The 14302-nt window shown below is 34.6% G+C and overlaps 1 protein-coding gene across 1 annotated transcript in view; it reads right to left on the bottom strand.

Annotated features, from left to right (window-relative positions):
- ND-42 (NADH dehydrogenase (ubiquinone) subunit ND-42) overlaps nucleotides 1-14302 on the bottom strand; it is a 32692-nt gene extending 18390 nt beyond the window's left edge. The window contains exons 1-3 of the mRNA XM_081736498.1: nucleotides 13612-14302; nucleotides 6363-6449; nucleotides 3297-3510 (exon numbers count right to left, since the gene is read on the bottom strand). Coding sequence (XP_081592624.1) covers nucleotides 3297-3510; nucleotides 6363-6449; nucleotides 13612-14155 — 845 coding nt within the window. The 5' untranslated portion in view covers nucleotides 14156-14302. The remainder of the gene's footprint in view (nucleotides 1-3296; nucleotides 3511-6362; nucleotides 6450-13611) is intronic.

Genomic DNA, 14302 nt, shown 5'->3' with positions numbered 1-14302 from the left:
TAGCATCGAGTGTTATATATTATTTCCCGTGATTGACTTCTACACGTTGAACTATTTTTTTTTTTTTTATTCTTGTTCCAGAATTTTTAGTCGTCATATTTATTTTGTGAACACGGCACACACTGAAAATATTCACGACCAACAATTGTTTGGAAAGAAAACTTTACACAGCACACACTACCACACACTAAAACAACTATTTCACACAAGATTCAACCTTCTACTACCGGCAACAGTGCGGTCGTTGTCTAGAAACAGCGTGAAATAATACTGCAGTGATTGGCTAACAATTCTCTCTTTTGTTTTGTTTATAACACGTGCAGTTATCTGTTAGAGGCCAGCTTTCGTTAACTGTACTTTAGTTAGAACATATATATTTTTGTAGGAATAATTTGGCTTAACTTAGTATTTGTTCCTCTTATCAAGTGAGTTGTGCTTATTCCTTGTGCTGACGCTAATAGATGGTGCTACTATCAATGTCTAACTGCATCTGGAAAGAATCGGTGTAACTATCTGATGGATTTGAAGACCAATCTGTGGTCCTTTATCTACGATGTTGTCACACACTGAAATTCGTGTCTGTAGACGAAGATCCAAAGGGCATACAATTATATATATTTTTCGCTTTATTTTACCTGTAGAATAGTGCTCTGCGGTTGTAAGCACTATTTTTAGAACACCCTATATTATATATATATATATATATATATATATATATATATATATATATATATATATATAATCCTACCAAAAAGTATCTAATATTGTGTCTAAGTTTAGCACATTATCTGCTGAAATCTAAAACTTAAAACATATTTATGGTGTCCGAGAAGTCCTTCCCTGATTACAGAAATTGATAACTCAGGCTAGAAATAAGATAGAAATATGAAACTGGTGTTGAATTGTTTACAAACTATAAAATTTTTGGTCACATCAGTACACTTCCACATGAGCACCCTTGGTAGCACGTAGCACATCTAGGCGATATTCAATTTCCATCCACACATTAGCCAACATCACTGGAGGGATCGATGCAACGACTGTGGTTATTCGTTGCTGCAGGGTTTCAAGATCTGGTACACGTGTTCGGTAGACCTCATCCTTGACATAACCCCATAAAAAGAAGTCTAATCGGAATCGGAATCGGAAAAGGTAATTCGTCTGAGATAACCATTATCGTCCTCAATGGCTAGCTTCTTGGGCTTCTTACTTACGTACTACAAACCTAAGACAAAAAAAAAATTGAGACTTGGTAAAACAGAACAAACCTAACACAGACAAAAACTTTTATAGTTTGTAAACAATTCAACACCAGTTTCATATTTCTATCTTATTTCTAGCCTGAGTTATCAATTTCTGTAATCAGGGAAGGACTTCCCGGACACCCTGTAATTAAAGAACGCATAATGCAGTAACATGCTTACCACAACAACACCATATGTTTGAAAGTTTATTCGTCACTAATTTTCTTGACGTCACAAATACCATGCCGAATAATTACTACAAACAAACGTTCAACTTAATCAGAAAAATCTTTAAAACTTAAAAAAGAACGAAAATGCTGAGGTTTAAACAGTATCTCTCTCCACTTCTTGCTTTCTAAAGAGCTTGTCGGAATTTTTCACAGCTCTAAATATCTTAACAATTTCGTCTCCACTATAATATATAATGCTATTTTACTAAAATATTGTCGTGATATAGGAAATCACGACGAAAAAATATAGGAGGTTTCGTTAAACTGTGAAAGAGGAACATTTCAATTATCCAATAAATAGAAATAAAAAAAATCACATGGAAATTACACCAATTGTTATATGAGCATACATTCTTCTCTAAATATAACTAAAGGGTAATTTTGTCATTGAAAATTTTGTACGAATTTCTTTGTTTTCGTACGTATCTCAGCGGTACTAAGCAACGACTATAAGGAAAGTGTAAAAAGGATCTGCATCAGAAAATCAGTGTAAGAATAAGTCTCCAAGATGTGAATAATTTTATCACTTGCAAGATGCGATCATTTCTATGTTAATACCTTTTCTTTTCTTTCTTTCTTTTTTTTCCAAATATACTTAAGTTGGAGAAATCAATGCAAAATTCATTTTAAAAAAATATTTGAGAATGCTTCAAGAGCACTAACAGAACGAATTTAAAAAGAACAGAGAGATGGAGCGGGAAGGATAACTGTGATTGTTCCTACATGTAAAAGTAATCTTTTTATTCGCACCTTCTGTTTCTCGCAAAAATTTGCAAAGTATCATCTCTCTATGACATACGATTTCCGAGACATGGGTCGTTAAATCTCACGAAATTCGAACATTTTTGGCGAATATCTGGAGAACAGTGGCCAGTTGGCCACCGATTACTATTTGGTACCAAAATGTTCACCATCCTCTTAGGTATTGACCAACATCCATATGGTCTCTCTATGACTTACGGTTCCCGAGATATGGCTCCTTAAATTTCCCGCAATCGGAATTATTTTTTAGCCAATATGTCGGGAACGGTAAGTCATAAAGAGATTATGTTGGTGTTGATAAATACCTAAGTGGATGGTAAACATTTTGGTACCGATATTAACTGGTGGCCACTGGCCAAATCAATGGCTAGTTGTCCAGTGGCCACCGGTTACTATTTGGTAGCAAAATGTTCACCATCCGCTTAGGTATTGATCAACACCAATATAATCTCTCTATAACCTATGGTTCCAGAAATATGGCTCCTTAAATCTTCGGAAATCGGCCATTTTTGGGCCAATATCTCGGGAATGGTAAGAGTGACGCGAAAAATGCCATCACTTTCTCAAATAGTTTTTGATGATCTATCGAATAGAGGGTTCAAAATTGAAAAAAACGCAAATAACAGACAGACAGACACACAGAGATAGAGAATTCAGTAACGAACTTTTTAAGTTCGTTGATAACAAAACACATGATACAAAGAGTTGGTTTGTTAACTATCGAAATATACAATTACACACACAACTTAGCGCATCTAAGGAAACATATACAACAGTAAAAGTATCAGTTACACTTTCAGTTTCTTCAGTACATTGTTTGTATACAGCGCTAACTGTAATTGTTTGGTGTAATTATCTTTAGACAATAAGCAGGAAAGCACGAAAAACACAGAAGTCTCCATTCAACCATCCTACCATCCAGACCACCCATACCTTATTTCCTTATGTTATCTTCACATGTAGAAGTAGCAATGCCACGAAAATATAGGTTTCGTTAAAATATAGGAGCATTGGAAAGCCTGCATTTCATAGTTAACATCGCCAGTTTTACAACACTTACCTGATTTCATTCAAGTATCGTTGCTTGTAGTATTCATCCATTACACGAAGATATTTGTCGTTCTTAAAAATTTCCGATTTTACTTCATAAGGTATGTTTCTCTCCTTGATTCTTTGCTGAACAACGTCCACTGGTACATCCAGGTAAATAACTAAGTGTGGTTGCATTAACTCAGTGAGTGTGTTGGAACGAACTTCATAATAAACATCACGTGCTAAAAATACATAAAGGATAATTTGTCAATAAAAGTAAATAAATAATTTGTAAATAAAGGAATAATACAGAAAAATATGGCAGTTGAACATCGACCTTCCGCTCACCTAGTTTTGATCTATCAATTGACCTAAGAAGAGCATGGTATTTTATTTTTTTTTTTTACTAACAGAAAAAATGACGTGAAATGACATTTTTCAGTTTTACGTCTCATGCTTATGCCGGCTAAGCTAAAAGAGACGGTGATGAGGAGAAATGAACGGAATGGTGGAATGAATATAGAACGACACGGGAGAACACCGAGAAAACCCACGTACACGGTGTTTGTCCACCACAAAGTTTACTTGACACGAACTGCAATCGAACCCATGCACCAGATATGAACGCTCTACCACTGAGCCACCGCGCCCCTTTTACTAGCGAAGAATCCGTTCTTCACACGGAGAAAATAAAGTTTAATAAATACTAAATTTATACCTAATGGATTCCGAGAAATGAACATTTTAATATAAGAAAAGCAATACCCCTTGTCCTTCCACTATCTGTCCTTCCCTTCTAGATCAAATAGTTACAAACGCTTTAATATGCACTTAAAATGAAAAATCAAAATTACTTGAAACGAAAAATCAAAATACCAGACGTTATGTCTTGAAACTTACAGACTTTAAGATAAGAACAATTCATACAATAATCGCAACCCTATCCCTTTTTCTTCCTACCTCTTTTTCCTCCCTTTTAGGTCAAATATCATAAAACGCGGAACCACGTATTTATTATTTTAAATGAAAAGTCTAAATATGAAATTTCATGTCACTAACCTTAAGGAATGTCTTATATAAAAAAATTAACTTCGTTCCGGATGCCGTCTGCCGATATTTTTCCTATCACTTCATACTTCCGTTTGACATGCCCCATCTGACTTTGCTGTTTACCGCAAAGTGTATATACCACTAGTGTTTCTTGTTTCCTTGGTATTTCAGGTGGTACTTTTAGATGCCTCATCCTGTATATACGTATGAAGAAAATACTTTTGATTTCAATAAAACACTTACATTCATGTTTCCTATGTCCGTAATGTACGAGAAAAGATTTTCTAGGGGGTTTAAGATATGTGAAAATATCACTATGAAGTTAATTTAACTTGTGGTATTTTTTATTTTAAATTTACGATTCATATTATTATTACTTTAAACCAACCAACCGTCTACAAATTAATTACTATGTTCGTAACTTTACAATTCTAATTACTAATCGAGCGTATGCAACATATCTTAATAATTAAAATTAGTTACTTACCCAGTAGTGTTTCTTCCAATTTTTCTTCTTCCCTATATTTCGAAAGAATCATTTGACGATTTTTCTTTGGGGGTACACAACAGCTTAAGTACTTTCTACAATGTGTTCTTGAAACACAAGAAAACAACGTAAGAACACGTTGTAAAAAAGGACTTAAGCTACTGTGCGCCCCCAAAGAAGAATGATCAAAATATTCTTTCGAAATATGGGGATGAAATAGTACTAGGTGAGTAGTTTAAGTTTTAAAATTTTAGTTAACACAAGATATATATATATATATATATATATATATAAAAACCTGCAAATCTCTTCCTTTAAAAGACTGATAATAATAATCTTTATTTTAGAATCGCAAACAACTTATGACTAAGAACATAAACACTTTCTATGGTATCAGAATACAAACATACAGAGTGAAAAAAAAAATCAAAATTAAAGTCAAATATGCAGAATAAGTGCCTCATTACTCTATTAACATATTGAGTTTCTAGATTTAAACCGATTAAAGATGAACTAATAAGAATAAGTTGTTTTGAAAAAGTACTCTTTAAACTACATCTAGCAAAATATTAAAGGAAAATTATGTAAAAGAATTAGTCAAATCTCATAAAAAAATGTATATATTAAAATGTTTGTCTCCAATCCTTTCGACAATGAGATCTCGAAAACCGTAAGTGCTAGAAACGTGCCGTTTTCTCTGGTCGATTCCAAATTTTATGTAGATTGTCCAGTTCTAAATGTATATTTTAAAAAGTATGGCCATTATTTCTTTATTACATTTTTAGAGGTACACTGGAAGTGTTGAGATTAAAATATGAGTTATACATTCCAACACAACACAGTTGCATACAGGGTTAGTATATCCCTCAGACGTTTGTTTCATGGCCAAATTATGATGACAAACGAAGGATAACTATTTCTCCAGGCTACGATGAATCTCTCATTGTTTGGAGTGGGTTGCTCAATGAACACTATATATATCACTGACATTATAATATGGTCTATGTAATGTATTTGCTTATTACATACTGTATGCAAGAAGAAAGAAAACACTGATCATACATGAATTAGAAACTCCTACCGGAAACAAGCTTAATGTTGCAAACGTTGCGAGATATTGAAAAATAATCGAAAAAATCTCCCTTTTGTGGTACTCCTTGCTAATTTTTATCAACACGTCTTTCACTTGTGTCTGTAAAGGGCCATGTGAGGAATAACAAGGAGATTCATGCTCATATGTGAATGATGCGCTGTGTAGAGAGCGCAGGTTCAGTTAGTATATTTATTAAAAAGTTGGTCTAAAAGTAACTATTTAAAGACTTAATCTTGAAATCTTATTTGGAAAGGTAAGTTTCATATTATTACGGAAATAATAATGCATTTCCGATATTCAATTATTCTGCAAGTAGTAAACATGGCTTACTAAGATTCATATTATTAGTACAGTCGTCGCATAATAGGTACTCACCTACATTTCATAACCAGTGAATTTCAACATAGTCTCAACGTACACGGAATGTAAATTTACTCTCTTAAATACAACTATATTTTACTCACCTGCCTTGCTGACATATCCATTGCTATACATAGCTTCCAAGAAAACGAAGTCACTATATACACATCTATCCATAACCACTCCTTGTCCTAAAAATGAAAGCACACTATTTTAGTTAGATTCAATATTGATTTTAGAACTACTTTATGAATTAACAGCACTGTGTTATGATTAATGAATCCAGTTTTACCAGTTCAACTTCAGCTAATTTTTTAAAAATTTAAATCGTTTGAAATTGATTTAAAGAAAAAAAAACTAATAAATTTTAAATAATGACCTTTCCATAATTGGCAAACTATGACAAAGGTTCGAGCTTCTTTACTAAGCAGTTATAATAAAAGTGATTATCAGGGATTTTTCCGATATTTATAGTGTTTCTCATACGTGACAGTCACTCAGTAGCAGTATATTATTATTCACCCAACATCTAAAAGCGTGCGCAGTCACAGTGACTGGACGACAGAAAAAATAATGTATGGTAATCTTAATTTTACTTTTTAAGCATCTTAATCAGTGAATAAGAAAGTAAAATATAGTTTAGAATATGTTGTCACTTCGCAAACTGAAAAAAAAAGTATTGCAATATACAGCTAGTGTACAGCATTTCAAAGTTTTATTTATAGACTGAATACATTTTTTTTTATATACTACTTTCATCGTAGCTTTCCCATCATGAATACCTACATCTTTTGCTTTAAAATTGTAAAATTCTTCAAGAAAAATTCGCATATCAGTATGAATTGTACATGAATATACAGCCAATCCAGGAGTTCCGGGTGTGACAGTCTGACACTAGAAAGCTAAATATTTGTATTCTACTATCTTCTAAATATTGGTTTTCAACTTAGATTTAATTTCGTATAAATAAATAAAAATCTGGGTTCCAGGTGTGACGCACACGGACAGTCAAATCACGGATACAATTCTCCAATTGCAAAAATCTGTGAATATTCACACTTTACAAATCAATTAAACACTTTAGAGCAATGAGAAGATTTCAAGCTCTCGTATGATGTATATATTTTCGAGAAAGCATGCTTACATTTTCCTCTTAAAAAAATTAGAAAAAGGTTCCGGGTGTGACCACTGAGAGTTCCAGGTGTAACCTCTGAGAAGACCTTACAAGTTAACTCTGTTAAACACAAACATACTTACCTGCGAGTTTGAGCAAAAGGTTTAAAAGGAAATTTAAACATAGTCTTCTTTTAACAACGAATTTGAAATAGACATAAGATTGTTAAAAATTACCTGGTCTATATAGAAAACAATTCCTCAATAAACTGAAGTTACTTTTCAGTGAATTTGACTTATATATTATTTTAAAAATACATTTTAAATAGTAACTAATTAAGCAACTTAAATTTAACTAGTTTATCAGTTTATTCCTAGAAAAATGACTAAATATTAAACTTGTCATACACTATAATGTCAAACCGTTATTGTGTCATACAGGTACACTGGGATCACAAAAATGACAGTTTCTGTGTTAGTTTTGTAACAATATTTTACATAGGAACTTCCGTAAAAGTATACACCACTCTGTGTAAGTCTTGCAGTGGCTCAATGGTAAAGCGTTCACCTCCGGTGCATAGGATCCCTGGTTCGATCGCAGTTCGCTCCAAGTGAGCTTTGTAGTGGACAAACACCGTGTGCGTGGATTTTCTCGGGGTTCTCCCGTTTCTTCCCACTTTCTTCATTTTATTCATTTCCTCATCATCACCGTCTCCTTTAGCCTAGCCAGCAAAGTCGTGGAACGTAAAACTTACAGGTTTCGTTTCATTTTCATTTCTGTGTAAGCCTTGCATTTCAATTTGCGGAGGATAAATTACTTTTTCTAATTTCATTTTTTAAAAAAATCATCCACTTTTTATTACCAGCTGTGTGTTTCGAATGCGATCCTCCAAAAGGTTCAAGAAATATCACTTTCATCATTTTCATTTCAGACACACCCGACTGGCAAGTGCAAACATATTTTTTTCTTTGTGTTAGTTTTGTCACTAAGCAATTCCACCTTCACGAATTTTCCTACTTGCGAATCCTCTTCACATATTTCAGTATCTCAAGGAATGGAAGAGGATTCAACTTCATCGCTTGGCTCGTCGTTAGAATCTGAGTAGACATCTGCGAGGTCCAAAGGCGAAATATTTCTGAAGGAAGAAGTAGAGGAAACAAGGAAATGAAATGAATTATATAAGTTTTATGTCCTACGGTTATGCCGGCTAGACAAAAGGAGACTGTGATGATGAGAAATGGTGGAATGAAGAAAGTGGAAGGAAACGGAAGGACCCCATGCACCAAAGGTGATGGAAACAAGGGTTCTGGGTGGGGAATTAATAGTTCTTCCTACAGTAAGGGAGGTTTTGTCATTGTTGTAGAACACGTGGAGCGACTTCAAACCTTCGGTTGGTTGCAGATTCTTCCAGCGTTCATTGAGTATCGACTTGCAGGCTTGAATTTCTTCCTTCGCAACCAGAATGTACCAAACATCTCTCATTACTTCATTGGCGTATGCCGTAAAAGAATTTGCGTCATCAACATTAACCTTTTTTGAACGAACAGCATTTCAAACTGATCTTTTAACAGTCCCACCAATTCCGTCAACTGACCCTTTGCCGTGGATGCTGCGAAGAAGAACCCAGTTGCTTTGATGTACATTTTTAAGAAAAACTACTCTCAGTATGTCCACACCGTACAGAAATGAGCCCAGCGTCTAACCTATTTCACATTAATATTGCTCTGAAAGTTATCAATAATTTAATTTCGAACGAGACTTGAAATCTTCACCCATCCCTACCTAATCCACATGAAACACTTATAATGAGCACATTCAAAAATCGCGATTGGGTTTACTTCGAATGTTTATGTTGTTCAGAGTTCAAATTATTTTCCATTCTTATGAATTAACAGAAAGAAAGTACATAGAACAAATATGTCACACCTGGAACTTAATATATTGGTCACATCCGGAACCTTTATTTTACAATTAACAGTATCGTTAGAGAAAAAATAGACATTAACGTAGGTTTGAAACGTCATAAAACTCATTCTCACGTATTTTGCTGTTAAAGTAATTACTTGTTTTCGAGTAAACAAAACTTTTAGTAAAATTTGGTTCCGGGACACGGACAGACAGATCACTTTAAACGTAAATTCTACAATAATTCATCTCAATTTTCTAGAATTTCAATTATTAACACAACTGCTTGCCACCATACTATTTTGAAGGGAAGCAAATGGATATCTATTCCACCCAGCGTTCCCGAATCAACCTTATTTTTCTTTGATAACGCTGACCTTTCACTAATGTCATACAAACGTGATTACATCATGAGAAAATCATTCATAGTTTTAAATTTTAAGACTGGTTCATCAAACTAGAGACACAAATCATCTTTATTTTGCTGCTTAAATATTATTTGGATTAATATGAATTTTTAGTGTAACAGGATACTTTAGTCTGGATGGCCGTTTAAATATTTAATTTTAAGTTACTTGCACTCAAAAAAAGTATAACAAAGATAAAGCACAATATATAAGATATTTTAGTAGTAAGGTGTTTCTTATTAAGAACGCTTATTATTTTTAAAAAAATATTTTTCTTTTTATTTATTAACTAGCTGAAATACCAGTTCGTAGCATGGAAGAATAGATTTAATGCCAGATACACTCTTTTCCACCCCGTCGGAATGCATATTTGAATCGAAAATTAAATAAAATTCCAGCTAGATCTAACTGTTAACAATCTTTAAAAATTCATTTCTAATGGCGCAGACGTTCTTATTTGTGAAAAATTTAGTGCATCCTTTCTACCCTTTGGAAATGCATTTCAATTAAAATGTAGAACTAATGAGAAACAATCCCAGATCAATCCACATGCTATGTTTAAAAATTCATTTTAGACGGTTCAACTATTTTCGGCACATGTGTTTCTTATTTTCAATGATTTTATATCCAGATTTTCATTTCCCTAACATGAGCAGAATGTGAGATACTTAAGTTTCAGCATATCTTTTTAGCTCCGTTTTCACCTTACAATACGCATTTGAATGCAAATGGCATAATAAAAACCCGGCTCGAGCCAGATGCTACGTTCAAAAACTCCAGCTGTTTCCCGTGATCATGAGACAGAATGGCAACTTTATTTTAACACGAGAAAAACATTACAGAAATTACCTCAACCCCGTATTTCCTCCATAAATCGGAACTTTCTAAAACGATGCGATACGTGTCCACTTATTTCTCATATACGAAGTTTTATCTTCCGAATACGAGGGGCTCATGAGATACTTTACTTTTTTGCATACACTTTAAACATCTCTACGCCCTTAGGATACGCATTTATGAAAGTGACATAATAAAATCCCAGCTCGAGTCAAGCGCTATGTTCAAAAATTCGTTTCAAAGAGTTCAGCCGTTTTCTCGTATCAAGACAGAATACGACCATTTGAATATCGAAGAAAAAAGTATAGAATTTTCTCTTTTTCCTTTAGAAATGGAATTTTCGAAAGCGCTGGAATACGTGTCAAATGAAATGAAAGTTTAACGTCCCACGATTATGCCGGTTAGGCTAAAGGAGACGCTGATAATGAGAAATGAGTGATATGAAGAAAGTGAGAGGAAACGGGAGAACCCCGAGAAAACCCACGAGCACGGTGTTTGTCCACCACAAAGTCCACACGGCGCGAGCTGGGATCGAACCAGGGACCCCAAGCACCGGAGGTGAACGCTCTACCACTGAACCACTGCGCCCCCGGTGATACCATAAGAATCCAGTTTGCAGTAGTTACTTACTATGTTCAAAAATTAATTTTAGTGTTCAGCCCGTTATATATAGGTATGTGGACATCTCATTTACGGTAGAAAGGCTATGATATATATATATTACCGCGATATGTATAATTCTGAACTAAAATTGTATTGAATGTTAAATGGATGCAAACTTTCTCCTCAAGTTTCCTATACAATATAAAGTCATTAAAATTCATGGACTGTCAACTTTAATCTGTAAGAATATAATAAGAACCTAGCATCACATAGTAGATATTAAGATGCTAGTTTCATATCGGCATTCGATTAGCCCAAGAATGGTCAGAAATACTGCATTTTAGTTAGGTGGCAACAGTATATGCATTAAATTCCCCCCTCCCCCCCACACACATAGTCACAGATAAAGTACAAGGACACTACACATGCAGATATAACGTACAGGTACGTTCTTTTTTTATTTTCGTATCAGTCGATAAGTAAATAAAAGTCGCTTTGTTACCCCCTTTGTAAGTTCGTACATACTCAATGAATAATCCCTAAAAGTATGAGCGTTCTGCTCCTTCGGGAACTGATGCAGCTTCATGTATACTATATCCTTTAGGTTTTAAGCAAACTATATTTGACTTAAATCATAGATAGTATTTAAAAAAATCACTCGATTCAAATCAATGAAACTTGAATTTTATTCCAGAGTTTGCAATACCGAACACTATAAAGGCACAACTTTTGCGAAGTAACACAATATGGGGGCATACGTATTTAGCAAAGAACAAGGAAAAGATGAAAATTAGGAATATTTCTGAATAACAATTACAAATGAAGAAGAGAAATGGAACTGGAGAGACTGTATGAAAATCATAAGAATTAATTAACAATACAACACTTAACTGCCGCAGATGGCGGCCCCGAAATATAAAATTAACGAATAAATGAATTGAATTAGACGAAATGTCAACAAGAGGGTAACAAAAAGGAAATGGTCATCAATATAGAGTGATTAAGGAGAAGAGAGAGAAAGAAAAGATAAATTCTGGACTGTATGACTTCGCGTATTGAAGAATATTAGGTAAACAGGCAGTAGAGCATAATATGGCAGAGTTTACATACCACTGTCTAACCAACCTAGGACATATATGCTACAGTAATGGAGGGATAAAAGCAATTTAGAAAGGAAACTAATAAGAGGAGAAGTGAATCTAATACAAATGTATTGAAATGAGGCAAAATTTTGGGTGCTATCCCATTTTATGCTGGCATAAATTTGTAAAATCCACAAAATATGTTATCTGATTTCACAATGAACTGCATAACTGATCAAAATATATCAGGATCTTACTTTTTACATGTATAATAAGGTAGAAATACGAAATGGATTTTTTTAACCGCATAGTAGTAAATCAAAGATTTGATGAAGAGAAGTGCTATGTGAAGGCACTGTACAAAGTGTTCATAAAAGTGTCGCAAAGCTGTGCCAAACAAGGTACATGTTTTATGCCACAGTGTTCTTTCACTAGTCCCGTTTATGCCTATACCCACTGTCGCTCAGGCTTCATTGCTGTACTCTTCCCCTGACTCGGTTAGACAGCGTTCGTGCTTTTTGGTGGCCACCTAGCACAAGTTGGTTTGTCTTTTAAAGTCAATTCGTGGTTCATGCACTGGACTTTGTCTGTCACATGTGCACACGTTGTAGTTATACTCTGTTCCCCTGAAATCAATCTGCACTTATTAATTCAACTCTTCCCTTACGAAACAGTTTCTACTGAGAGAAGTTCATATTTCATGAATAAAAGAGTTCCCTTGTGAGGTAACGTGAAGAATTATTTTTGTTTGGGTTCTGTAATTTTTTGTTCGAGGATCATGTGTTTGATAGGGAGTTTCGCTCTCAATACTCCCTCTAAAAGTTTATTTATAATACTGTAGTAGGATGATGTTTATAATGCTGGTTGGAAACATGAGAAGGTAAGGATTCATTGCTTTAGTTAATTCTGAATAGTGCACAGTTCGCAACACTTTTTAACAGTGGGAAGGGACTAATTATGCGAAGTGATAGGCTACATAACAAGTACGTACCGTATCGAGCGAAGAGCAAAGCATGAAACTAAAAAATAGGCCTAACTGTGATTACAGTTCAGAATGAAGTACCGAAATGAGAGAAGAGTAATTGTAGGAAAGGTATATTAAAATAACACATAAGCAGTAATACAACGTTGAAAACAGACTTATGAAAGTCCAATCCGGCGCCGACACCTGTGGAAGATCAGATGGATAAATTCTAATTACGGGGAGCCAGAATTTTCCCCCTAAGAATTCATACATTCTTTGATAACTATAGCCTAATTTTGGTTAGGTTAGGTTACATTACGATGCATTTAACTTCATGGTTTGTTTTGTCCCCTCCAGCCCGCAATTAGAAATAACCCGATCAGATAGCACTTCTACATGACCATACACTGAACTAAGCCCGCACTATCTCTATTGATTTACCTGTGCTTAGGATGTGTGCTAAGACATCTATATACATTTCATACCGCAACAAATACATTTGTAACTGAAATGATGCTGCCAATCGGTGTTTCGGGTTACGACAGAACTTTTCAACATCAAAACTTCTGGTACTTTCTGGCAGCTGTGGATCTAACTGACGACGATCAAAACCATAAGAATTGATGTAACGCATATCCATATTAGCTTCTCGCACATAGTACATGTCTAATTCTTCTGCTAAAGTTTGTGCTACGCATGTTTTACCAGCAGCTATAGGACCTTCGACTACAATCAATTTAGTATTTTCATCGAAACGATACGTCGTTCTATCGTAAAGAGCGTGTAAAAATGTGTATTGTTTCTCTCTATATGGCCATGGCTTCGGTTTTTTAACGGACGTATCTCGAAAAGCTTTGCTTGTGATACTTGCAGACGAGTTTGTAAAATTTGGCTTTTTCGCACATACTGGCTTCAATGCCCCAACAGAAAAAGATAAACCTCCGTATTTCACAAATATTCCGGGCCTGAATATAATTGAAGCCATGCTTTTAAAGAATCTAAAGATCTCGATGCACAAGTTACCACAAATTCACATTCACAACTCAAATGTTTTCTATCAGAAGCTCATCTTCAAGGACTACGTCCTCCCTCCACCTTTGCGGAACACCAACAATCTGGGACAGGCTTGGGA

Source organism: Thermobia domestica, chromosome 13, assembly GCF_964235325.1.
Source record: "Thermobia domestica chromosome 13, izTheDome1.hap1.1, whole genome shotgun sequence".
Lineage (NCBI taxonomy): Eukaryota > Metazoa > Arthropoda > Insecta > Zygentoma > Lepismatidae > Thermobia > Thermobia domestica.
The sequence above is the reverse complement of the archived record's forward strand: the minus strand, read 5'-3'. Positions and strand labels throughout refer to the sequence as shown.